Source organism: Rana temporaria, chromosome 3 (genome assembly GCF_905171775.1).
Source record: "Rana temporaria chromosome 3, aRanTem1.1, whole genome shotgun sequence".
NCBI lineage: Eukaryota > Metazoa > Chordata > Amphibia > Anura > Ranidae > Rana > Rana temporaria.
This window is the reverse complement of record NC_053491.1, coordinates 277,635,321-277,662,366: the sequence shown is the minus strand read 5'-3', so window position 1 is coordinate 277,662,366 and position 27,046 is coordinate 277,635,321. Positions and strand designations below refer to the sequence as shown.

The 27,046-nt window shown below is 41.9% G+C and overlaps 1 protein-coding gene across 2 annotated transcripts in view; it reads left to right on the top strand.

Moving 5' to 3' along the window:
• Window positions 1-26,803, top strand: part of PANK3 (pantothenate kinase 3) — a 50,070-nt gene extending 23,267 nt beyond the window's left edge. For both annotated transcript variants that reach the window (XM_040344675.1, XM_040344674.1), the window contains 2 exons: window positions 19,479-19,604; window positions 20,957-26,803. In XM_040344675.1, coding sequence (XP_040200609.1) covers window positions 19,479-19,604; window positions 20,957-21,007 — 177 coding nt within the window. In that variant the 3' untranslated portion in view covers window positions 21,008-26,803. The remainder of the gene's footprint in view (window positions 1-19,478; window positions 19,605-20,956) is intronic.
• The last annotated feature ends 243 nt before the right edge of the window (window positions 26,804-27,046 follow it).

The following is a 27,046-nucleotide window of genomic DNA, read 5'->3' as shown; positions in this document are numbered from 1 at the left end:
TGTATAATATGTGTAATACCCTAAATTGTCAAAAGTACTGGGACGCCTGCCTTTACACGCACATGAACTTTGAGTTGGCCCACCCATTGCCGCTATAACAACTTCAACTCCTCTGGAAAGGCTGTCCACAAGGTTTAGCAGTGTGGTGTGTATATAGGAATATTTGACCATTCTTTCAGAAATGCATTTGTAAGGTCAGGCACTGATGTGGACAAGAAGGCCTGGCTCGCAGTCTCCACTCTAGTTCATTGTAAAAGTGTTCTGTTGGGTTGAGGTCAGTACTTAAGTTCCTCCACCCTAAACGCGCTCATCCATGTCTTTATGGGCCTTTCTATGTGTACTGGTCCAAATAAATTTAAGGCATCAGCATACCAAGACATTTTGGACAATTTCATGCTCTCAACTATGCGGGACCAGTTTGGGGATATCCCCTTCCTGTTCCAACATGACTGTGCACCAGTGCGCAAAGTCCATGAAAACATGGATGAGCGAGTTTGGGGTGGAGAAACTTGACTGGTCTACACAGAGTCCTGACCTCAACCCAATAGAACACATTTGGGATGAATTAGAGCGGAGACTGCGAGCCAGGCCTTCTCATCCATTTTAGTGCCTGACCTCACAAATGCACTTCAGGGCCAACTCAATATTGAACTCTACAGACTAAAAATGGGGTGGTATTAGAGTTCATATAGTGTGTGTGTGTGATTATTTATATATATATATATATATAATTATAATATTTTTTGGGGTTTTATTATATTTTTTCATGTGATAACACATGTATAACAGTGTACATTTGCTGTCCCCTCAAAATAACTCAACACACAGCCATTAATGTTTATACCGCTGGCAACAAAATTGAGTACACCCCTGAGTAAAAAGGTCCAAATTGGGCCCAATTAGCCATTTTCACTCCTTAGTGTTGCACGGTCTTCTCTCTCCCTCTCCCTCTCCATAAAGATGGCTTGAGCTTCAAAGGGTGGCTGCCGGCTCCAAACACTGGGGAATTCTCTTTGCAATCAGCTCCGAGCATCCTCCTCCTTGATGGCCTTCCGTAAGGGCTTGAAAACATTTGTTTTTTTTTGTTTTGTTTTTTTCACAAGCCTACGGATAGACACTTGGCCATCCAACTCTTAGCAGGACGCTGCCTTAATCCCAGGCTGCGGTCCATGGTCAGGGAGTAGGGAGAGGCTTTTTGTGTCCTGCCCCCTCCCCTTCCTTCTTTATATACTTCTGTTTACTTCTTACTTGTTCCCCTCTCTTACTTAGATGTCCTAGTTTCTTCTTTTTTCTCCTGGGAACTGAATACCCCCAGCTTGTTGGTAAGCGCTTAGACGCGAGTTTCACAACTCACATTCGGCGCTCTATAAGCATTTATTCCTATCCAAGAAGTTTGCCAAGACCCTGAACATGAGCCGGAGCACAGTGGCAAGACCATACATCGGTTTAACGAAAGAAGCCGAACTGCGAGTCGGCGCTATACAGCGCCTGCGCACCGACGTTCCGCTTCTTTCGGCAACTCGTGACGCGCCAGGGGGAAGCTTTTGTCATCACGTCAATCACTTAGCCTGTGCATAGGAACGCCCACTCCCACGGGATTCACTACCCGTAAGCCGGCGGGGAAAATAGCGATACAAAGGTATGTACGGCAAAAAAAAAAAACATCAGCGTACTGTCAATGTCGAGAGTGAGCACAATGTAATGTTAGAAAATTGTTTGTAGGGTGAACCTCCATTTTAAGTTTAAGGGCCCTTTCACACGGACGTTCGTTCTTCTTCTTTTTTCTTTTTTCTTTACGTTCAGTTCTTTTTTTCATGTTCGTTTTTACATCAGCAGATGTCCGTTTTTTTTTTTTTCATCTTTTTCTGTTGCTTTTTCTTCAGTTTCTCATCTGTTTTTCATCCTTTGTTTTTTTTTTTTTTATCTAATCTCCCATGAGACTTTGCTCTTCCCCAGCATGCATTGTGTTTCACATGCTGCTTTGTGGTATATTTGGGTAAGAAACGGATGTCAGCGGATCAGATGTAATCGGATCATCCGCTGACATCTGTTTTACGTCTGTTTCATTTTTTATACAGAAGAAAATATAGGGTTTTCCTCCGTCCTCATAAATGGAGCACAGCGGAGACAGATGTCATCGGATGTCAGTGGGTATCCATCCGCTGACATCCGCTATCCCATTGTATGTCCGTTTTTTCATCCGAAAACGGATGGATGAAAGACAGACCGAGTGAAAGGGCCCTTAATGTGGGGTTGTTGGCTAAAAGATAGGAGTGGAGTTTGATTTTACATGTTGCCAAGTGGGGTTACCACTTTCCCATATAAATGAGAAAGTATATTAAGACAGGTTATTATGCTTCACAATTGAGGCAGGTATACATTTATATACAGTGCCTTTAAAGTATTCACACCACTTGAAATTTTACACATTTTGTCACGTTGCATCCAAAACGTAAATGTATTTTATTGGGCTTTTATGTGATTGACCAACACAAACTGGCACATAATTGTGAAGTGGAAGGAAAATTCTAAATGGTTTTTAATTTAAATTTTTTTTAGCATATAAATATCTGAAAAGTGTCCGTGTACATTTGTATTTAGCTCCCTTTTACTCTGATACCGCCAACTAAAATCTACTGGAACCAATTGCCTTCAGAGTCCACCTGTGTATAATTCAGTATAAAAACAGCTGTTCTGTGAAGCCCTCAGAGGCAGAGGTTTCTTAGAGAACCTTAGTGAACAAATGGCGGCATGAAGGCCAAGGATCACACCGGTCAGTGATAAAGTTGTGATGTTTAAAGCCGGGTCAGGGTATATTTAAAAAAAAAAAAAAAAAAATCCCATGCTCTGAACATCTCACAGAGCACTTTTCAATCCATCATCTGAAAACGGAAAGCTTATGGCACAACTGCAAACCTACCAAGACATGGCCGGGCAAGGGGTGCATTTATCAGAGAAGCAGCCAAGAGGCCCATGGTGGAGCTGCAGAGATCCACAGCTCAGGTGGGAGAATCTGTCCACAGGACAACTATTAGTCATGTACTTCACAAATCTGCCCTTTTCATATAGAAGGGTGGCAAGAAGAAAGTAATTGTTGAAAGAAAGCCATAAGACGTCCCGTTTGCAGTTTGCGAGAAGCCATGTGGGGGATACAGCAACTATGGAGGAAGAAGATTCTCTGGTCAGATGAGACCAAAATGTTACTTTTTTACCTAAATGCAAAATGCTATGTGTCGGAGAAAACTAACACTGCACATCACCCTGGATGCACCATCATGAAACATGGTGGTGGCAGTATCATGTTGTGGGGATGTATTTCTTCAGTAGGGACGGGGAAGCTGGTCAGAGTTGATGGGAAGGTGGATGGAGCCAAATACAGGACCATCTTAGAAAAATACCTGTCATGCTCTGTACACACAACCGTTTTTTCTCGGCAGGAAAAAAAAAAAAGTTTTTGCAGACGGGAAATTCCTCTCAAGCCTGCCTTGCATACACACGTTCAGGCCAAATACCGCCTGTCCAAATCCCCCGTGATGTACACCACTTATGACGGGACTATAAAGGGGAAGTTCCATTCAAACAGCGCCACCCTTTGGGCTGCTTTTGCTGATCCTCGTGTTAGTAAAAGTTTGGTGAGAGACGATTCGCACTTTTCAGCTTTTGTGCTTTTCAGTCCGTTACAGCGTGACGAATGTGCTATCTCGATTAGGAACGCTAGTTTTACCAGAATGAGCGCTCCCGTCTCATACTTGATTCTGAGCATGCATGTTTTTTTTTTCTCCTCGCAAAAGCATACACACGACATTGGTTTTCCCGATGGGGGAACAAAGAAAACCTGTTCTCTTTCCTGTCAGGAAAACTGCAATGGAGCACACACTTGGCTGGGATTCCCGACCAAAAACTCTCATGGCAGTTTTCCTGACGGGAAAACCGGGCGTGTGTACGAGGCATCGGAGTCGGCAAAAGACTTGAGGCTGGGGCGGAGGTTCACCTTCCAGCAGGACAACAACCCTAAACATACAGCCAGAGCTACAATGGAATAGTTTAGTTCAAAGCATGTTCATGTGTTAGAATGGCCCAGTCAAAGTCCAGACCTAAATCCAATTGAGAATCTGTGGCAAGCCTTGAAAATCGCTGTTCAGACACTATTATTATTATTTTTTTTTAACTGCAACTCTGGTGACATTGTTGCTTTAGTGATCCGATCCTGTCTTTCTTGCTATTTCTGTTTTTTATATGCAGAAATGTTAAACATAATGATGTGGATATTTGCATACCTTTTTTAGGAAGATTTTTCTCATGTCTTTCAGCTTCTTTATAGTGCTGCCTTGTTGACTATAAATCAAGCAGCATTGTACAGGGCTATGAAAGCTGTGCGATATGACCCATCTGTAACATGTATTATTATTTTTTTTTACTCAAAAGAACCACCCAACTTAATTTTTTCTTAATAAATAGTATAAATGTAATAAGTATATAAACTCTAAGTAGAATGTACCCTCTTTCACCCGTCCTTTGCTTCATCTCTCCAATGCATGCTTTTTTCTGCTATTCTCAGACTTCCTGTTCTAGGGTGGCTACGTTCATTCTCCATGCTATCCTTTCCTGCTCACTTCCAAGGTGGACTACACATCTGTGTGCAGACCCATTCAGCGCCATTTTAGTACACAGAGTACAGCATGTGACCAGAAATAACAGGATTGCTTACTAAACAAAAGCCTGAAAACAGACTTTCTGAACAAAGAAAAGAAAAACGAGCTGTGGGGTATACTTGATGACATTTTATAACCATTTGATGTTTAAAAAAAAAAATTACGTTTAGTGTCACTTGCACTATTTTCATTTTATGATTTTTAAAATGAAGTTACTGACTATACCGGTTTTAACTACTGCCAGCTTTCTGCAGCTTTGGACAAAATTCTTATAAGACTAGATGTTGGCAGCTTTAACAATTAGAGGAGTTGCACAGTAAGCTAGTACCCCACTTGGGAACTGGAACCTATCCATTTGACTGGTGGATCAGCCTATAAGAAATGCCACTCCCTCTCCATCCAGTAGAGTGCTATGTTTTTTCCATCGAACTACAGAAACTTAAAAAAAATCTGTTACATTACTATCTTTGTAAGGCTCTGTATCTCTGGAAATGGCTCACCTTTTCCTAGAAGCAGGACAAGAGCTCCACCAAGTCCACGTGTTGTGTCATTCTGTGAATGTCCTCAACTTCTTAGTATATATCATGTTACACACACCTCCACCATTAGCAGCTCAATTTGACCTACAATCAATAGGTCAAATGCGCCTGTCCCTTTTAAGGGATGTCACCACGTATATCAAATGATGTGACTTTTCCTCTCGGCACACTCAGATTCGATGTACGTCCCTCGTAGATCCAGAACAGATACTCGGATATAGAACCTATAAAAAATAATATTGCTTATCGTAAAAGACATTACTTTATTAAAACCAAAGGGTTAAAAATGCATGCGCAAAAGCTGGTGCACTGCAGATTTCTTGCACATATTATACTCAAATAGCCAGTGGGGGCATCACAAATAGAGACTGCAGCCTGTGGATGAATTGTACATTGACCAATACTGATCCCGTAACAAGTTTGATTCTGTTCAGTATAGCTCACATAGCCTTGACGTTCCCTTTCACCCGACTGTGCTAAGAAGGTGTCTTGCGTCACCGGTTCTGCCCATTACGTGTTACACCACTAGGTATGGCTTCATTAGAAGGATTCCATCACTTTGGAGGGGTTTCCTCTCACTTCTTGGTTTGGTTATGGGACAGGAAGAAAAGTTTATTTTATCTTTTGGAATTTTCAATCAACTATTTACTCCCCAGTAGTTATTTTTTTTTTTATAAATGTTTGTGCACTTCCTGACAGATATAACAAAACCCTTTCAATTGTATAGTTATTTAACAGACCCAAAGGGGAGAAAATAATATAGAAGTTAATTGTACATTTAGGAGCTGGAATTTGTCTAGCAATCTGGTTTGGTTTAAGGATAACATTCTGAAAATTTTTAAATTTACAAAAAAACTCCTTCCTTAAGAAACCATCTTTACTACTTTTTATTTATTTTTATTATTTTACTAAAGATGTCTTCAGGCAGTCCTCACTGTCTACAGAGGCAGTGTACCTGGATCAGTTCAACCTCTGTAAAACTTTGGGAGCTGTGTTCATGCTGGGCGGTCTGTAATGTTCTATTGGACACTGGAGCCTACATGGTGTGCTCACCTCAGCACTTAGTGCAACATGTTGAGTTAGCCACAGAATGCTATACAAGGCCATGGCCCATCACAATAGAACCCAGTTTCTGAAGACTCCTTTGGGGGTATGTCCACTGTAACAAGCGAAGCCTGGGCTTTCTATACAGTCCAGCGTATTAAAAAGGTAAGACAGGGTCACCCTATATATTTGATTTTTTATTGTGTAAAATGGGACTATGTTTGGAATGTATTCACCTTTTATGGTGTAAACTTTTAAACCATGGCACAAAAGTTTGTCCACTTAGAGCTCAGTCTCAGGTGGATGATCAGGTGTTACATCATACCACTGGTCCAAGGCTTTGAAACCACTGTCGCCTAGTGCCTTTATAAGGTGCTCGGGTGATTCTTCCCATTCTTTTGCCACAAAGATTTGGTCTACTCCTGGGTAATGTGTACTTCTACTGGACATGCTAACCCTATCTCCCACACTCTACTCTGCAAGTACTGAACAAGAGAATACCTTCATTGACAACGTGGCCATTGCACTGAAACAGGAAGCGTTCTTAAATTAGAACTATAGGCAAAACTTTTCCATTTTAACAAATTATGGTTATAACCCCTGTCAGATTTTTTTTCCGCCATCTGTGTCCCATTGGGGAGATTTAACTTCACTTTCTACCCCAATTAAGGAATTCTTGGGGGACTTCAGCATCTGATTCTAGGCCTAATTCAGGCATGCACCAAGCAGCCTATTTGACAGAAGCAGATATTTCTGCATCTGTGTCACATATTCTGACAAGTTACAACCTTAAAGTGTTTGTAAAGGCAGAATTGTGTGCAGCAGCCCCCATATACTTACCTGAGCCCCATCTCGATCCAGCGATTTACTCGTCTCTCCGTTACTCTTACTCCTCATTGGCTGAGACAGCAGAGACGCGCCATTGGCTCCCGCTGCTGCCAATCAAAGTCCAGATGTGCTCATTCTGATTGCAAAAAATGGGTCACTCCGTATGTGGACATTGTATTCTCAAGATACAACAAGCAACATTTATTTTTATCCAGAACCAGATCTGCCCCCATATGCTTGTTATCCCCTGGTCCTAGTTCACACTAGTTTATGCCTTCCCTCATCTGAGCATTCTTTTACAACTTGTTTCATAGTCTCTGGCCTTATTGCATAGCTGTTAAAACCCAGGTCCTAAAGGATAGAAGGGACTCAGATTCTGTTAATGCTACCTTGCTCAAGGCAAAAAAAAGGAAAATGTATCCAACCTGGAAATCTTACTTTGCTTTGTGTGATTGCATTCAATATAATCCCAGATATTATTTTGTACCCTGCATTCTCACCTTTCTACAAACAGTTTCTCTTATTAGGTCTCCTTTCCAGCACCCTGTGCTCCCTGGGACAAAGTGGAACTTCATTCTTTTAATCAACATTGATTATTTTTCATCCTTATGCTGCTAGCATTAGTAAATGGAAAGTCTATCATATTTGCCTGTTTTAAACTTCTCTTTTTTTTTTTTTTCCTATGGTTATTTCCTGATTTCCATACTGAGGCAAATGTCATACAGCCCAGGAGTCCTTAGTAGGGGAGGAGGGGTTTTCTGAACTAAGCACACCCTCTCCTGCTTGCATGCCTGACCTGAAGAGAAGGTGGATTCCACGACGTAAATGCTACATTAATCCTCTGCCCTTACTCCGGGTGGCCATGGCCTGAAATGCTAGGGGGTGTTTTTCAAAGTGATTTTTCAACAAAATAAAACATTGAGACATGAATGGGTGAATTTGAATGAATTGAATAGCATTTTGGTCTGTGGTGCTCAGATGAAATGTAGTTCCACTTTTTTAACTTGGTTCTTTCTGCCTTACAAAAGCCACCATTTGAATCCATCAGGGATAATTCGCTGGAGTATTTTTACCAACAAGTAGCTTTTTCTGGAGGCCATCATGACTGTAAGGTGTATCTCATAATGTATGGCTCATTTCCTGCAAAGATCCCTACCTCTATACTTCACAACAACAAGGTCATATTATGCCCTAGGCCATATTTCCTTGCAAAGATGGTTGCAGTGTTCTCCATGAGGACATTTTCCTGACATACATATGCCCTGCTCCTAAGCATCCAAAGGAAGCCTCGCTACAGAGCCTGAATGTGGTAAGAGAGCCATTAGAGTGCACATAAAAGCTACTGCTTCCATTAGAGAAACGGTGTCCTCTCCTTGAATCGTTTTAAGAGGCACCCCACTTTGAAATCCAGCATTGGCGGATGAGGAATTTGTTCACGGGTGCCTATGATGTAAAACGAACAGCTCCTGCACTCTTGCGCGCACAATCCACCATATCTGTCGGATCATCTTGGGCCTATAGTCTCCCAAATATGTAAATTCCATATCTTGAAGTACCGTACAGAACACAAGACATTTTCCCTTGGCTGAATTTTTTTCAAACCAGTTTAGGCAAGTTTAGTAGTGTTTGGGTACTTAATTGTGCCTAGCGCTTGGCTGCGTTTTGGCATCTTTATGCTGAAAAGCTCTATTGAACGAAACTCTGCATTCAGGAGAAGGAGCTTTGACTGCCTCTAAACTCTGCTGCTCCCAAATTCCTCCTAAAAGCCTATGTGTGCATGGACACATTAATTGAGGTGCGTTCAGAGGCTTAGGCAAAAAACGCCCAAATCCTCAAAAACTTCAGTTTAGAAGTAACAGTGTGCATAAGGCCTTAAACTAGAATCTTTGGGGAAGGAGTCAGAAAAGTGTATGCCATATGGGCAGTAAGGGTCTACAGGGGAACAAGATATAGAGGAGGGTGCAATAGTGGGAGGAAACGGCACCAACAAGACAGCAGGGGAATTGCATCACCCACATCCAATGAAAAAAGAGTAATAAAACCAAGGTATAGCTAAAAAATTAGTGATGATAGAATATTGAATGCTGGGACTCTGGGCAATTGTGCCACTCTGTAACTTCTAATAATGTCAAACACAGAGACAACTTGGGTAGCAGTGATCACATTTGTCATAACGTATGGAAAAAAGAGACATGTTGGAACTCTAGATTTAAAAAAAAACTTAACAGGCTGTGATCCTAAATACATGCAAGAAAGAGCACAAACTTTTGTAAGAACACACAATGGGAATGTTTTAAAGATGAATTAAACCAGATTAAAAAACAAATTAAAGTGGAGTTCGCCCCATAAGTGGAACTTCCTCTTATTCATCTCCTTCCCCCTCCAGTGCCACATTTGCCACCTTTCAGGCGGGAGGGGGAAATGGGGACCTGTTTTTGACGGGTCCCCTTCCCCACTTCTGGAGACGGTGCTGTGGCAAAGCTTGCCCCCCCCTCCCCCTTCCTCCGCCGCCAGGCCAATTAGAAAGCATAGTGCATTTCGTGCATGCGCTGTAGGGAAAGGCTTCCCTGCTGGGTTCCCTTATCGGCAATGGTGGTGGCTGCACCCAGCAACTGATCCGAAGATCGCCTGGGGTGCCGACATTGCGGGCTTCCTGGACAGGCACGCAAGCTGAGCTGCAGCTCCATGTGTCCATTCAGATACGGAGCTGCCCTTTCGCCCCACCCCCTCTCTCTCCTGATTGGTTCCTGCTGCTGTCAAAGTCAGTTAGCCAATGTGTCTCAACCAATCAGGAGGGAGAGTCCCAGAAGGCTGAGAAGCTTGTGGACATAGCCGAACAGAGATGGGGCTCAGGTAAGTATTAGGAGTGTTGGGGCAGCTGCTACACAGAAGGTTTTTTTTTTATCTGAATGCCTATAATGCATTCAGCTAAAAAAAAACTTCTGACTTACAACTCCTTTTAAAACCTACTGTATGTGTCAAAATTTTAGATATTATACAAAAAAAAAAACTCTATACAGAAATGTATCTACAATAATGGTATCCTGAGTGACCACCAGCATGGATTTATGAAGGACTGGTCTTGTCAGACCAGACTGTTATTGTTCTATTAGGAAGTAAGTGAGAAATTGGATGCTGGAAGTGTATGTAGTTTATTTAGATTTTGCTAAAGCATTTGATAATTTTATCCTTAAAATGTTTAAACCGTTAAAGGTTGTGAAAAGGATAGATTACTGGACAGCCGACCACCCTCTTTGGTAATCCACCGCGATCATATCAGAATTCTGGAGACCTCAATAATACACACACACAGCAGGCAGTGTTCAAAGCAAGTCTGAAATCTTTATTAAGGGATACAGCTTTATATTAGTAAAAAATGAGAGGGGAAGGGTAGACTTACTCCTAAGTTTAAGTAGGTTTCTACAGAGTGTTTTTTTTTTTTTAACATTAGTTTCGGCAGGTAAAGGAAAGGAAAAGCAACATTATCTCATTAGTTTTGGCAGCTATAAGAAACCTAGGAAAGATAACCACAACAGTTTCGGCAGCTGCAAGAAACCCAGGGGAGATAACATCTACAAGGACATAGTTTGCCTAAACACAATAAATAATACAGTGGGGGTTTTCTAATTAAAACTTTGGCTCAAGCAAAAAGTCTAAACTAAACCAACGATCCCCTCTTAGGTTATGAAATGACTTATTTTCTACAGAGTTTCTACTGTAATAAAGACTAAGGTCAGCTTTACCTTTAGCACCTGGGTCTAGGGATTCTAGTGGCTCTAGTAATTAAACCCATAATTTTACCTTAATCTCATCAACAACATAAGACTCCTTCATCCAATGGACCGATTTAATTACTCACCACGGAGAGCGGAATAAGTAAGAATAACCGTTTCTTACCATGGCCTCTTTTCTGCTCAATGTGAGTTTTGTGTCTCTCCATGGACCCCAATGGACTGCATCCGAGCCAAAAGGCAACATTCTATTAAATCAGGTTAGAGAGTTTTCAATCAAGACCTTCAGATTAGATAGTAGATCCAGATTTTTGTAATTAGGTGACTCTAGCTTACTACATATCTAACATTTCTCATAGCCTGATTTTTTGTGCATATGCATATTTGAACTTCACCACTAACATTTTATCATGGAATGTGGTTGACCCTTCCCCTATCTCATTTTCTCCCAATGATTCTCTTTTTGACCTGTTACGTGTGTCCTGTATAGGTTGTGCTCCACATATGCCTTTTATGGCACCCAAGTCCTCAGGGTAGTATATACAGTTAGTTATGATCCATGTGAGTAGGAACACAATCGGGGTGATCAAGGCCTTCCCAGAAGTCTGTGGTGAAATAAGCGACGCCATCTTTTTCAGAGTCTTGACCACCTGCTTCACTGATTTTCACTGCTTACTTCACCTACTTTGTCTTTAATCTTCCTCTTAGGTGTTTGGTTCACCTTCTTCACACGACTGGCATGAATCCAGGCCTGTTGTCCCTCTACCAGAATAGCTGTGCGGGTAACTGCGATCGCTGTGGTTGGGGGTCCGAAGGGATACTCCTGCTTCTTGGTGCGTTCAATTGCTGGATCACCACGGTGTCGCCCACCTGGAAAGGGTGTGTAGGTTCCTGTGAAGGAGAAGAGGTGCGAGCAGTGCCGGCCCAAGACATTGTGCTGCCTGGTACCAAGAATGAAATGCTGCCCCCCCCCCCCCAAAAAAAAAATCACGCCCACCAAAATGCCCCACATCCATTATTTGATATGATAACTAAAGAGGACCTGCCATGGCTCTATACATGTATAGGAGTATAAAGAGGACCTGTCATGGCTTTATAAATGTAAAGGAGTATAAAGAGGACCTGTCATGGCTTTATACATGTAAAGGAGTATAAAGAGGACCTTTAATGGCTTTATACATGTAAAGGAGTATAAAGAGGACCTGTCATGGCTCTAAACATGTATTTAGGAGTATAAAAGGACCTGTGCGTGGCCATTGCCATGATGTCAGCTGGACACACGATCGCTCCAGAGAGCCAGAACAGGGATCTGTCTGTGCAAACAGACAGATTCCCATTCTGACAGGGGAGGAGAGACCGATCTGCTGTTCCTAGTGATTAGGAACAGAGATCTCTCTCCTCCTCCAGTCAGTCCCATTCCCCCAGTTAGAAACACCTCCCAGGGAACACATTTAACCCCTTTCTTGCCAGTGACATTTACACAGTAATCAGTGCATTTTTATAGCACAGATCACTGTATAAATGTCACTGGTCCCAACAAAGTGTCAAAGGTGTCCGATCTGTCCACCGCAATTTCACAGTCTTGCTAAAAATCACAGATCACCGCTATTGCAAATAAAAAAATGCCATAAATCCATCCTCTATTTTTTTTTTTTTTACCAAACATATGTAGAAAAATACATATCGACCTAAACTGATAAAGAAATGTATATTTTTATTTTTTTGGATGTTAATTATAACAAAAAGTAAAAATATATATATATATATATATATATATATATATATATATATATTTTTTTTTTTTTAATTGTCGCTATTTTTGTTTATAGCACAAAAAATAAAACCGCAGAAGTTATCAAATACCACCAAAAGAAAGCTCTATTTGTGGGGGAAAAATTACGTAAATTTTGTTTAGGTACAATGTCACATGACCGCGCAATTGTCAGTTAAATCGATTCAGTGCTGAATCACAAAAAAAATGATTGAATTGCATCATTTCTTCTATTACATTGTTATATAAAATAAAATAGTTCAACTCACCATAATGCAGAATCAGTGGGAGCCCTGAGTATGTCACTTGCCGCGTCACCTGCCATCAGATGCAGATTGTCACTTGCCACACATTGCGGATGGTCACTTGCCACGTCACCACCTGCCACACATTGCGGATTGTCAATTGCCACGTCACCACCTGCCACACATTGCGGATTTTGTCACCTGCCACACGTTGTGAATTGTCACTTGCCACGTCGCCTGCCACATGTTGCAGATTGTCACCTGCCACACATTGCGGATTGTCACCTGCCACACGTTGTGAATTGTCACTTGCCACGTTGCCTGCCACATGTTGCAGATTGTCACTTGCCACGTCACCTGCCTGACATTGCGGAGTGTCACCTGCCACACATTGTGGATTTTGTCACCTGCCACACGTTGTGAATTGTCACTTGCCACGTCGCCTGCCACATGTTGCAGATTGTCACTTGCCACGTCACCTGCCACACATTGCAGATTGTCGCCTGCCACACATTGCGGATTTTGTCACCTGCCACACGTTGTGAATTGTCACTTGCCATGTCACCTGCCACACATTGCGGATTGTCACCTGCCACACATTGCGGATTTTGTCACTTGCCACATGTTGCAGATTGTCACTTGCCATGTCACCTGCCACACATTGCGGATTTTGTCACCTGCCACACGTGAATTTTCACTTGCCACGACGCCTGCCACATGTTGCAGATTGTCACTTGCCACTTCACTTGCCACATGTAGGGCAGTCCTCTTGTTTCCCTGTGTCCTGTAGCAATCACTCTCTGTTACTTCCTGGGTTCCAGACTCTCTCTCCCAGCAGAGTGCATGCTGAGGGCTGAAATCTGCTGGCTGTGCTTAACAATGGGGCAGTCAATTTTCTGGGACTGCATGTCCTATGATGCTCTGCTAGACCCTAGTCTCTGTTGATTGGCCACAGCACAGCCAATCAGGAGAGACAAAGAAGTAAGCGGCAAACCAGGTGAGAGCCGCTCTCTCTCTACGCTGTGCTGACAGGAGAAAACAGGGGGCGAGCGGGGGAAATATACTGACGTCCCGCAGCTCGCCTCTCTCCCACAGTGTCACAGCTTCCCTTTCAATAGCGGGCGCCGCGCGGGCCCGCTCACAGGAGCACTGCCTGCCCTGATGGCGGCCCTGGGAACGGGCTGGCTGTCGGGCAGCAATTTGCCACCCCCTTTAAAGTGCCGCCTGGGACCCGAGGTACCATCGGGTCCCATGGTAGGGCCGGCCCTGGGTGCGAGCAACATTTCTTCCAATTTTATCCAAAGTTTCAATACGTTTTCTTACATATTCTTCCTGAATGAGATCAAGGTCCCCTCTTTCTAACATAAATGGCTGTCTGGTCCATGGGGTGGGAAATGGCCTACCCATTAGGACTTCAAAAGGAGAGTATCCTGTTTTCTCAGAGGGTGTCATTCTTACCTCATCCAGAACTGCTGTGAGGACCTTCCGATTAGTATACGTACCTCCAGTAACCTTCCTGATATTATCCTTAATGGTTCTGTTCATCTTTTCCACTATACCTGAACTTTGAGGGTGATAAGGTATTTGAAACTTCCAGTCAATTTTGAGCGTTTTTACTAGATCTTGGCAGACTTTGGCCACAAATGCAGGGCAGTTGTCTGAGTTGATCTGAAGTGGGCATCCCCATCTGGGAATGATTTCCTGTGTCAAGATTCTCACTACTGTTTGTGCATCTTCCTTTGTTGTTACAAATACTTCTATCCATCTTGAGAACATGTCCACTATTACAAGTAGGTATTCTTGTCTCTTACCTAACTTAGGCATGTGTGTGAAATCAATTTGTAAATGAGTGAACAGTGCAATATAGCGATGGATTTTGGTAGTTGTATGGCTTCTAACAGGCTTGTGTGACATGCGTGGTATGTGAAATTGATTTACCATCTGCTGCTATGTAGCTCCTCCTTTTCCATATAACTCCAAAATCGTGCGCAACACCGAAAGCGTATTTGGAGTCTGTGCAAATGTTTACATCCTGCCCTTCAAAACGCTGACTAGCTCTCTAGTAAGGGCTATAAGTTCTGCAGCTTGTGCTGATTGGAATGGGACAAGGTTTGCTTCCAGTATTTTATCAGGTAGCTGAAAAACAGCATACCCTGCATTGTATGTGTTATCATTTGGTCTTGAACAAGAACCATCCATAAAGACATTCTGTGCTCCAGGGAGAGCAGTTGAAGACATGTCCGGTCTTGGGGATGTGTCTTGGATGAGGTACATGCATTTATGTTGAGGCACTACCTCATCTTCTCACCTTTCAAGCCTAGCAAGGCATTCATGATTGGAGCTGGGCCAGAAGTGGAAGAGACATATTTTATCTCAAGTTTTGGGTTAGAAAGTAAAATCACTTCATAACCGATCATCCTCTGGGCTGACGTGCTGGGTATGGATATTCTTTAGTAGAATGGATACGTTGTGAGTGGTGTAGTGGCATGTCCTAGAGTGAATGATGTAGCCATTTCCACCACTATCGCACAGGAGTATTACAGTAAGTATTGTTTGAAGTCCATCTTGTGTCTTGAGCATATTTATGTCGAAATAGATGCCCTGTTTAATAAAAATCTCAAGCAATAGGACACCTCTCCTACCCCAAAGTAATGAGACTTGCTAGCTAGGTATATAGTCCCGTTGTCAGTCAATAGATGCTGAAAGAGATCATGTGATAATCAGTGATGTGAAAGGATCTGAGGGTGCTTGTGTTTATTCCGTCTGTAGGAGAGGTGCTTAAAGCGGGGGTTCACCCTATTAAAAAAAAAAAAAAAAAAAAAAAATTGTATTCTACCATTACATTCGGCATCGTAGCGCGAGCTACAGTATGCCGGTCTTACATTTTTTATCCCCGTACTCACTGTGCTATGGATCATTGAAGATTCCGGGGAATGGGCGTTCCTATGGTGAGAGAAGGTGATTGACGGCCGGCCCTGGCACGTCACTCTACTCCGGAAATAGCCGAAATAGGCTTGGCTCTTCACGGTGCCTGCGCATAGCCTGTGCGCAGGCGCCGTGAAGAGCCGAGACCTACTCCGGCTGTCTTCGGGGAGCGTGACGTGCCAGAGCCGGCCGTCAATCATCCTCCCTCTCCATAGGCACGCCCATTCCCCGCGGGAGTCGGATTCTTCAATGATCGATAGCACAGTGAGTACGGGGATTAAAAATTTAAGACCGGCATACCGTAGCTCGCGCTACGATGCCGAATGTAATGGTATAATGATGTTAAGGAGGGTGAACCACCGCTTTAAGAGGGTATATGATTACAATGTACAGACACTATATATCAAAGTTGACTCCAATAACCGTACTAAACTGTTTACCCAAAGGTCCCTAAAAAGGAGCCTTTTTCATCATTTTAAGTTGCAAGAAAGGAGACATAAAGTGCTTGTAAACCCAGATAATAAACAGTAAACTGAACATATTGGCTAACTCGGCAAAGTAGCACAATTCATTTGTGCACAGTCGGTCAGGGAAACGAACAGCCTGTCATCTGTATTCCTCTACTCCATAGGTGTCAAATACAAGGCCCGCGGGCCGAATCCGGCCTACCAGGCCATTTCATGTGGCCCTCACACCTCTCCTGCAGCTGCAGGAGAGCTTCAGCCCTCTTCTGGTCCTACTCCAGACCCTTACTTTCTGCTTTCAAGCAATTCATCCAGCTTCTTCCCAGCAGCAGCATAAGGAAAGGGGGCACACTGTGATGTAAGGGAGAGTGGGGGACTCAACTTTAATGGTGGGGTGGCTCTTGACATCTAATGTAAAGGGGAGGTGAAGGGCTGGACATCTAATCATGAAGATACAACCCGCCCTTTTGAGGGCAATCATAATGCTGATGCGGCCCACAATGAAATTGAGTTTGACACCCCTGCTCTACGCTTTGCTACTGAAAACAAATCCAACACAAGCAAAAAAAAGGTGCCGTCACTCCTTTGATTAACAGACATGCAGAGGAGACTCATACATGAGCATGAGTGAAGGGTGTGTGTCTCCTGCTGTCCCAGCCTGAGTCGACATATGTTTAGTTGTAAGTGCTTGTAAACCTCATATGCATCAGTTCTCAAAGACATGCACCATTTATTAGTAGGTTAAAAAAAATCCAAAGTGCTGTATTTTTACTTTAAGTGGTTGTAAAGAAAACCTTCTGTGTGTAGCAGCCCCCCTAATACTTGAGCCTGATCTTCCTCCAGCGATGTGCACGAGACCCTCGGCTGTCCGGGGACTCTCCCTCCTCAGATTTGTGTCTGAATGGAGACACAGCAGTGGCTGGGGAGCGAGCCTGCACAGATGCCCACATAGCAAGCTGCGTGCTGTGGGGGCACTCGGCAGGAGGGAGGGGCCAGGAGCGGAAAAGGGTTTTTAACTGTTAGAGCAGTAAAAATTTGCAGACCTGTACCCTAGAAAGTGGTACTAGCTGAGGGCGTCAACAACTTCAAAATTATTGTAGATGTCTTCCTCAGTAAGAAAAATGTACAAAGCTTTGGAAATTATTAGAGAATAAAAATCATATAGGCATAGGTTAAACTGGCTGTAACTGTCTCCCTTTTTTTTTTCTCTCTCTCTCTCTCTCTGTCTCTGTCTCTCTCTCTCTCTCTCTCTCTCTGTCTCTGTCTCTCTCTCTCTCTCTCTCTCTCCTAAACTATTAGCCGGATTCAGGTACAATTACGACGGCGTATCCGTAGATACGCCGTCGTAACTCCGAATCCACGCCGTCGTAACATTAAGCGTATACTCAAACTGAGATACGCTTAAATGTTGCTAAGATACGACCTCCTACGCCATCGTATCTTGGCTGCCTATTTACGCTGGCCGCTAGGGGCGTGTACGCTGATTTACGCCTAAAGAATATGTAAATCAGGGAGATACGCCTATTCACGAACGTACGCAGGCTGTCGCAGTAAAGATACACCGTTTACGTAAGGCGTTTTCGGGCGTAAAGATGAACCACCAAAAAAATGGCGCAGCCAATGTTAAGTATGGACGTCGGAACCGCGTCGAATTTTTCACGTTTTACGTTGTTTGCGTAAGTCGTCCATGAATGGGGCTGGGCGTAATTTACGCTCACGTCGAAACCAATGAGTCTTTGCGGCGTAATTTGGAGCATGCGCACTGGGATATGTCCACGGACGGCGCATGCGCCGTTCGTTAGAAACGTCAAATACGTGGGGTCACGAGTATTTAGCATAGAACACGCCACCAACCAGCCTATTTTGAATTAGGCGGCCTTACGCCGGCCCAGTTACACTACGCCGCCGTAAGTTAGAGCGCAACTTCTTTATGAATACAGGACCTGCCGCTCTAACTTACGGCGGAGTAGTGTATCTGAGATACGCTACGCCCGCCTATAGATAGGCACATTTCTCTGAATCTAGCTATATGTAACTAAAATAGGGCTTCAGAATACTGGGCTGGGAGAGATCTAGATGGCATGAACCTATAATGCCTAAATGGGAGAAAATAAATTTTGGACAGCCGCACTCCAATAAAAGGTAAAAAGGTGGTGCCTTTTATTCTGGTAAAAAAAATACTACAAAAGCAAGAAAAAAACAGCAAACAGTGGGGTAATAGAGCTAACTAGTTTCACATTGATAACCAATGCTTAGTCATAGCTCTGACCCACTGGATTTTGGGCTATTTTATTCACCACTGAGGTACATCATCTGGAGCGGCGGTTCCTTCTTCCAACATATAATGCCTGCCACAGTTTCTGGTTTGGCAGCTTTTTATCTGGCATTAGCCCATTTAGCCAGATATTCCCAAATAGTTTCCCCCCCCCCCCCCCATTTGCTATAACTGCTTATAAAGTGTTAGCTGTAGTTCATTCATATTTGCTTGACTAACACTGTCCTCTCACCAGACTGACAAAGCTGCTGTCCAAAGGTGTCTGCTTTACAAGCTTCATCCAGAATGTAAACACCCTAAGACAGGAAGCATGTTACTGACTGGATCACCGGGTAAAATCCCTTCTCAACCTTTTGGCTAAAATTAGGTGTAGTGTCTATTCTTATTGTCTTTACTGTCTTTATGTGGCTTCATTGTCTTACAGTCTTTCTGTCCTTATGGCTGGGAGGGCTGTTTGTATAGTGCTGATATGATGGGAGTCCGGAGTCATCTTTCTGATGGGTAGGGAAACCAAATAGGGTGTGGGTTGGGAGTACTTGGCATGGAGGAATCCAAGGGGCCCAGTGGCTCTTGATCTAAGCTGTCTGATCTGGTCAGGGGCTGGGAAGACAGAGAGCCCCTTATGAGAACCCCCCTGGGAGTGCTCTTAGTATCACTATAGGTTTGGGACCCCACTGTGAGAATGAGCACTAGGCTACGACATCACTTGTTTTTTTTTTATGCACTACTCCTCATTGGCCATAACCAATGCACCTGCATTGTACTGGCCTTATTCAAGATATCCTGGATACATCTACTCCACTGCCTTGCTGCCCTCCTCAGACTGGGTCCAAGCATGCTATGTATTAAATATGTTTAGACTAAATGCAAAAACCCTCCTAAATAGTGTGGCTCTATTCAGTTTGGATACTTTTATTTGTAGGTTTTAGTTTTTCCTCTGGTGCTTTTCTGCTTTATGTAATCAAGACTGAAAATCTTTTTTTTTTTTTTTTTTTGTCTTCCAGAAAATAAACAGAGTAATTTTTGTTGGAAACTTTCTCCGTGTTAACACACTGTCTATGAAGCTTCTTGCATATGCATTGGATTATTGGTCAAACGGTCAACTCAAAGCCTTGTTTCTGGAACATGAGGTCTGTATTAAGAATATATTTTATATATTTTGTGCCCCATATGCATACAGCTAGGTTATATACACAGGCATCTTGATTCAACACCAGAACCTAAACATTCCATTCACTTGTTCTCCTATTGAATGAAATAACTTGTATAAGTAATGTATTTGCTGCTTTAAATTAGTTTGACTATTACCATCTTTATATCAGAGATCACGGTGCAGGCTCTACAACAACCTTTTTGATTTAAAGCAAACGTGGAAAAAAGTCATGATGTGCTCATGTGTGACAGCTCAGATGTGTAACAATTTTATATTGTTAATATATACAGTTGTTCTCAAAAGTTTCCATACCCTGGCAGAAATTATGATATTTTGGCATTAATATTAGGGCCTCATGCACATTGGATGTTTTTACAGCAGCTATTTTTGGCTTTAGACTTTTTTTCTACATTCAATAAACTCGACATCATGTTATCCTATGTGTCCATGTCCACATAGGCTGTTATCAGCAGTTTTTGGCTGGGTTTTTACAGTTGAGTTTCTCTGCTGTAAAAACGCTCTAACAGACTTTTTGTTTAATCTGGAAACAAGCGGACTTTTACTTTAATATTTTTCCCTATGTGCTGATTAAAGCGTTGTTTTTGGTTTGGTCACAAATAAAAACCCTTTTTGTTTAACGTTAACGGTTTACGCACTTAATCCCACAGAGCTAAACAACCCCCAAAGTTCACAATGGATAAATGAATAATTCTGATCTATCCGATGAATTATTGGGAGCATTTCCTAATGCTAATTGGCTTTTCAAAACATTTCTACTTTTAAAATCACTATATATAGAAAATACTTTTTTTTTTGGCATGATCAGTCATATTTTCATTATTAATGCAAAAATGTCACAACTTTTGAGCACAACTGTATATTTTCATAGGAGGGAGGCATATTGTAGTACTGAGAGTTTTTCCCTGCATATAGCACATTGACATTTTGATATTGGTTGTACAGCACATGCACTATGATATTGAGAAAGGGGTGTATTATAACACAGGAATTTTTTTTACATTTTTATGTTTTCACAAGTTTTAGGGATTAATTTCTATTTATGGGTTTAAATATTTTATTTTACACAAGTGAGTGAGGGTCATACTAGCATTTGTGGGAATGGTTCCCGCTGCTGTGTGAGCCACTGAGGAGAGAGAGAGAGAGAGAGAGAGACGCTGATCTCGTCCACATCGCTGAATTGAGATGGGGCTCAGGTAAGTATAACGAGTGTTATTCAGTGGTAAAATGCTTGATAAAGGCATCAAGCACTTAGTATAGGATTATCTCTTTATTGCATACCTGTAATTTTTTTTTTTTTTTCTCCTTTAGGGTTACTTTGGTGCAGTTGGTGCTCTATTAGGATTGACCAATTTTTCTTGAATTGCCATACATTATCAAGTTGAAGAAGTATGACCTTTGTTTCCCAAGTTTTAGAAATACATAATTTGTATACATCGAAGAAGAACTGTGGCTCAAAGTTGGTGGGCATTGTTTTTGTTTTTTTGGGCAGTGTTTTAATTTGTTTTCATTAATGCCATGAGTGATCCACTGGAAAGCCATCACAGTCTGCCATCGAATGGAACATACGCAGTGCTTGCCTTTCAGTAGTCATTATTTCTGTATACTGAACTGGTATTAAGGAAAAGAAAAACGGGAATGAACATACTGTGCTGCACTGACTTTAAACATTCACATTCACAACGTTATTGGCAGCTAATGTCTTAAAATGGATTTTCCATATGATATGCATCTAGTATGTCTTGTATCTATGCCACTAATTTAAGTTTGACCGATCTTAACTGTGATAAAGCTTACTAGAGTTAATTTAGTCATTCCTTTTATTGTTATGAAGGGCCAGTTTGTGGCTTTTAATTTTAAGTAGCAGTTTTGGCAATTTTTTGTTTTTGCAATTTCATTTCTCCCGGCATTTATAAGGGGACACAATAGATCTTTGGTTCTAAAAGGTGGAGCTTTGCATCTAGAAGGCTGAAAACTGGGCAAGGTACAGTTCATCCTAGTGGCTATACACACTACTTTGTTGATTAAGCCAGTTTAACTTCGTGTCCATAGGCGGTAGATTGTCTGTCTGTCTGTCTCGAGCTCTGTAATGTCTAGGTGCTTAAGATTTTTGCATTATCATTCATACTCAACAGCTGCTGGCCATGTCATACTTTACCTCCTTAATATTGAAAATTCATCCTAGCAGCGTATGTGTAGGTCAGTATCATACCAGACCAGTATCCACTTCAGAAGCTCATTCCCTCAATGTCATGTTGGACCCCTTGGCCTACAGCAGCCACGTTCTCAATGTCATACCAGACTCTAGATTCAGAGAGTCACTGACATTTTTACTCTCCTTACAAATAGTGAAGAGGCTGTAGGAGATGAGTTAGTTTCTCTACCCAATATTTATTATGCCTGGCTAACCTACTGGGGTGGAAGAAGCTTTACATTAATACCACCTGTTAACTTCCCTGAAGCCATTTTCCCAAGCCCAAATGCTTTAGTACCTTATATTATACTCATTCTCTGAGGAATTGGTAAAAAAAAAAAAAATGTTCTACTCCACTATTGCCAGACCCACCTGTAGGTAGCCTAACAAGTCAACAATTATTCAAGTTGCCATATCTGCTTTTCCAAGTATTGAGTTGAAAAAACGAATACCTATGTCAAGCTATTCTTCTTCAGCAGCTGGTTCTGCACACAATTTTTTTTCACCTGTACCCGGGTGTCTGGGCAAGAATCAAGCAGCAGGACCTTGTGTCTAAAGGCTCATCCTAACACCTGAACAATACTCTGGGTCAGTTGATCCAGGCAGCCAAGTACATATGTAAAACCTCTCTGGAGGGAGATAATTGATTGCCCACTTCTACAGCTGCAGCTCAAGTGCTGGTCCTTGGACCACAAGTCTTCCCTTTTTTTCTTTTTTCTTTTTTCAATGTCCCTTTTTAAGCGATCACCATTTTTGGGCATCCAAGTCTTTTCTTAGCTTTGGAAAACAGGGTGGAGTAGTTTGTTGAGGTTTGCCAAATTCTGCCTCTGCAACATCACAGTTGCCTGGGAGAAGGAAGTAATTTAGACAGGGTACAAAATGCATTTTGCTCTTAACAAGCTTTTCTCTTCCAATCTTCTCCACTCACTTCTACAGGACTGAGCTTTTTTTCAAGTCTTTACAGGGCCTCTTTTAGGAAGTTGTGCTTACTGTAGCCTAGGGAGGCACAAAGGGAAGGTGTAGGGTGTTTTTTTTTTGCCTGGTTCCTTACTGCATAGAGCATGGGTGCTCAACCTGTGGCCTTCCAGCTGTTGGGAAACAAGTCCCATGAGGCATTGCAAGGCTGACTTTTATAAGTATGACTCCTAAAAGCAAAGGCATGATGGGACTTGTAGTTCTGCAACAGCTGGAGGGCCACAGGTTGAGCACCCATGGCATAGAGACAGAGAATTTTACCCTTGGATCTGGCGTGTCCCCCCAATGAACTACCGGAGAAAAGGATTTTACTGTGAGTGCAATTTTTTTTATACGTGTATGCCATGTGATTGTTTTGCCTTATGTTTCAGTTGACCAACCTGAGAGTTCATTTCTGTCTCATGTACATCAGGCGTATGTTTGAAATTCAAATGGTTACATAGATGTGTCCAAATTTAGGCCAGCTTCACACCTATGCATTGTGCTAGTTTGCAGTGATGCATTGCAGTGCCAGTCATTTTAATTTTGAAAGAAAAATTAAAACCCCTTGCGAACATGCCTTGAGGCACGCTTGTTGGGCAAAAAAGTCCAAGCCTGATTTTACGCAGCATACAATACTGCACGTTATTGTACATTCGTGAATATACACTGCAGTAAGGCAGTTCATCTATTGAAAATGAATGGGGCTGCTCTAAGGCAACACGTTGTGTAAGTGTGAAGGTGCCCTTAAAAGCTTATTGTATTTCATCTACTGTATCTGTTTTTCTCTGACAGTTATGAGTCACTATTGAAATATATGCTGTTAACTGTAGCAGTAAGGATGGTACTGTTATTTCGTTTCTGTCCCATCTGAACCTGTACATTTTTTAAGCCTTACTTTTGAAAATTAGTTATGATAAAGGAAGGTAATATTTTTTGTTTGTTACCGTGAGGGACATGATAAGTCATGCACCTGTCAGTTCTACTGCTGTCTACAAGAGAATTGGACATTAAATAAGTAAGCCAACCCACAATATCCCCTCCTACCAGTGTGCTTCACTGGAAAAGGGTCTATCCTAATTTTGCTAGCATTATCTTTTTCATTCATATTATTTTCTTCTACTAAGAATCTTTTCTACATTGCTGCTAATGCTAGCCTGTTTGTATAGCTGACTGGTGTGACTGTCTTCAGCCTAGCTCTTGGAGTGCCATGCCCACTGAGGAGTCGCAGTCTTCTGCTGCTGCTGCTGCTGCTGCTACTACAAAATGTAATTGTTTGGGCTTTTATTGATGCGATGCACACCACTCTTAAAAGGATCAACGTGCAGTTTTCAGTCAAGAGCCCTGAACAGATGTTTGCGCCTCCTAACCTACTACGAGAAAAGGATCTTGTTAAAAAGTGGGTTGGCAGCGCTGTGAATGCGGCCCTTTCTAGAGCTGACTAATCAAAGACCATTAAAAAAAGGATCTTGTTACTACTTCAGTTGATCCCTTGATCATATAATGTTCAGAACAAGTGATTGTTGTTTTAAAGAAGGAGGAAAGTGCTGCCTTTTTTTTTTTTTTTCCCTGACCTGCAAAGTAAAGGCATAATGTGCTAGTATGCATTGCATACTAACACATTATGTAAAACTTACCTGCACACGAAGCCCTCGTTGTCACCACTGAAAGCTGTATTCATCTTCGACCGTTTTCCTTCCAGGTCTGCGTCTGAGCCGCCGGTCATGGCAGAAGAAACTGCACGGGAGGTCATCGGCTGCATATGTAGTAAATCTCTCTTAAATGGTGCGTGCTTAGGAGATATTCACAGTACCTATAGGTAAGCCTTATTATATGCTTACCTATAGGTGTAAACAATCAATGGAAATTTACTTTTGAGCTGCTGGAGACTTCCTACCTCATCTTCCATATGGGTCTCAGTACACATGGGGTGGACACTTTGGTTAAAATGTTGGACTGCTGTAACAGCATATTAAAAGCATGTGCTCTGCATTGCCTTCAAGAGACCATGTCCATTCAGATCTACTCTGGATACCATTATCAAGGAATTTGGTTAGCCAATGCGGACATTTGGATTTTAGGTGTTTGGGTGTAGAAAGTGGTTTCCTGGGTCTACAAGCTAGACTTTTTTGCTTTTAGCCTTTCAGGTCTCCTAGATCTCCAGGTAGCCCCTCTTAGATCTTCTGAATCAAAGTGTCAGTTGCTGTGGCAGAATGGTTTCAGAAGTTTTTTGGATCTTAAAGCACTGAATGTTTCATTAAACCAGAGAAATCTGTATGGAATCCACAAGGTATGTTATTGTTTCCTTTTGCCAGGGAGGTTTCTTGGCTTCTGTGGAAATCAAGGACCCATAACTACGTACAGGTCCCCTACTTTCAGTGTATTCTATGCTTTGCTGTGGGCCCCTGCACTTTCAGTTTGTGGCCCTCTTTTGCCCCTTGGATGTTCAAAAATCTGCTGGCCCTGGTACAAGCCCTGTTGTTCTCTAATGGCATCCACATTGCAGAACAGTCAATGCAGGCTCTAGTCTCAATCAGCGGATTGCACTATTCCTGTCAAAAAGCACGCTATTATAGATCTGTGAGAACTTCTTGAGCTTTTCAGCATCAAGCATCTGTTTCCCACATTTTCATGGCTGCCACCTGGTCTTCTATTAACAAGTTCTCGAAGTTCTACCAGGCAGATGTTCATGCCTTGCATTATGCCAGCTTCAAATGTAAGGGCCTTCAGGCAGCTCGTTCAGCTGCCAGCAGTCCCCAGTTTTGTTATTTTTTCTTGGGCCTATTAACATTTGTTTGTTGTGTTGCCTACCCCTCAGTTTGACTACTTTTGGACGTCCTGAGGGCTAACGACTTGTGTCCCTCGTTGCATTTTAAGAAAAACTACAATTTGTATACTTTGTAAAATCCATTTGAGGGACACGGGTCCCACCCCTCTGTGTTTTATAATCATTCACTTGGTTCTGCTTTGCTACGAAACTGAGGCTTCCTGGTAGAATGGGTTGTCCTGGGCTGGCCTACAACTTTTTTTTTGGATGCCAGTTCTCTTGTAGGTGGCAGTATAACCTGAAGGTATACTCGTGTGCTCTTAATGTACTCCAAAAAAAGGACTTTATGGTAAGCACAACAACCCTGTTTTTTATTTATGTTGGAGCCATTCTGGGATAAAACATCTGAGTTCTTAAGTTACCTCACTGGAATGTAAATGATTCATTGTGACCTTAAATATTCATCTCTGTTGCCTTATCATATGCTTGTATTGAAAATGTTTTTTCATACACTAGTTCTTCATGCCGATGCCAGCTTTCTAAAATTCTTCATCAAGAGAGTTTTAGGGCTGCTGAACGTCATGAAACCCTAATACAGTTTTACGCATTAGAATCAGGATCTCCTCCATCTCTCTGAACCAGCTGCTGTGAAAGTTGCCATCAACATAAGAGTGTGTTGGGAAATAGATCTTTACCAGTGGCAATGGCGTATTATATATTACATATAGTCGAATTGTTCTTGACCTGGCATGTGCCATACAGCTAAAGTATTTGTAAATGTGCACTTTCTAGCATTTTATATAGAGTAAATGTGATGTCACAATTATTGCTAACATATTAACAAAACTCAGATTTTGTGGATGTAAAATGGACCCAGCACGAAAACATACCGGCATCAGTTTACTTTTTTTTTTTGGAATGCCTTACAATGTAATTGTAAGCCTAAACTGCTGTTTACTTGAAAATGCTTTGTAGTGTTACACACTGGGACACCTAAAAGAGAGGTGGGATGTCTGTTAACCCCAGTGGGCTGAGGTGTGGTTATTTCATATATTAGATTCCTGTACACTTCTGCAATATTTTTAGTGGATCCTAACATTCACAAGAGGCGATCATCGTTCTTTTTGCAAGCAATGACAAGAGTAGTTGAATATTCGAAAAATATCTGTGTACTGAAAACATTCACAACTAAGCATAGGGCTATTAAATGTTTTACTGGAGAAATACATTATATATATATATATATATATATATATATATATATATATATATATATATATATATATATATAGTGTGTGTGTGTGTACGTGTGTTTTTGATGTTACTTTCGAGAAAACATTCCATTTGCATTGTATGTCACTTTCCAGACAACAGTAAATTGCAAAATTTCCAGCGTTTTTTTTTTTTTTCTTTTGAAATATTATTTAAAAAAAAATGTGCTCTTTCATGTTAGTAGTTACTGGAAGCAGTTGGGAAAAAAAATCTA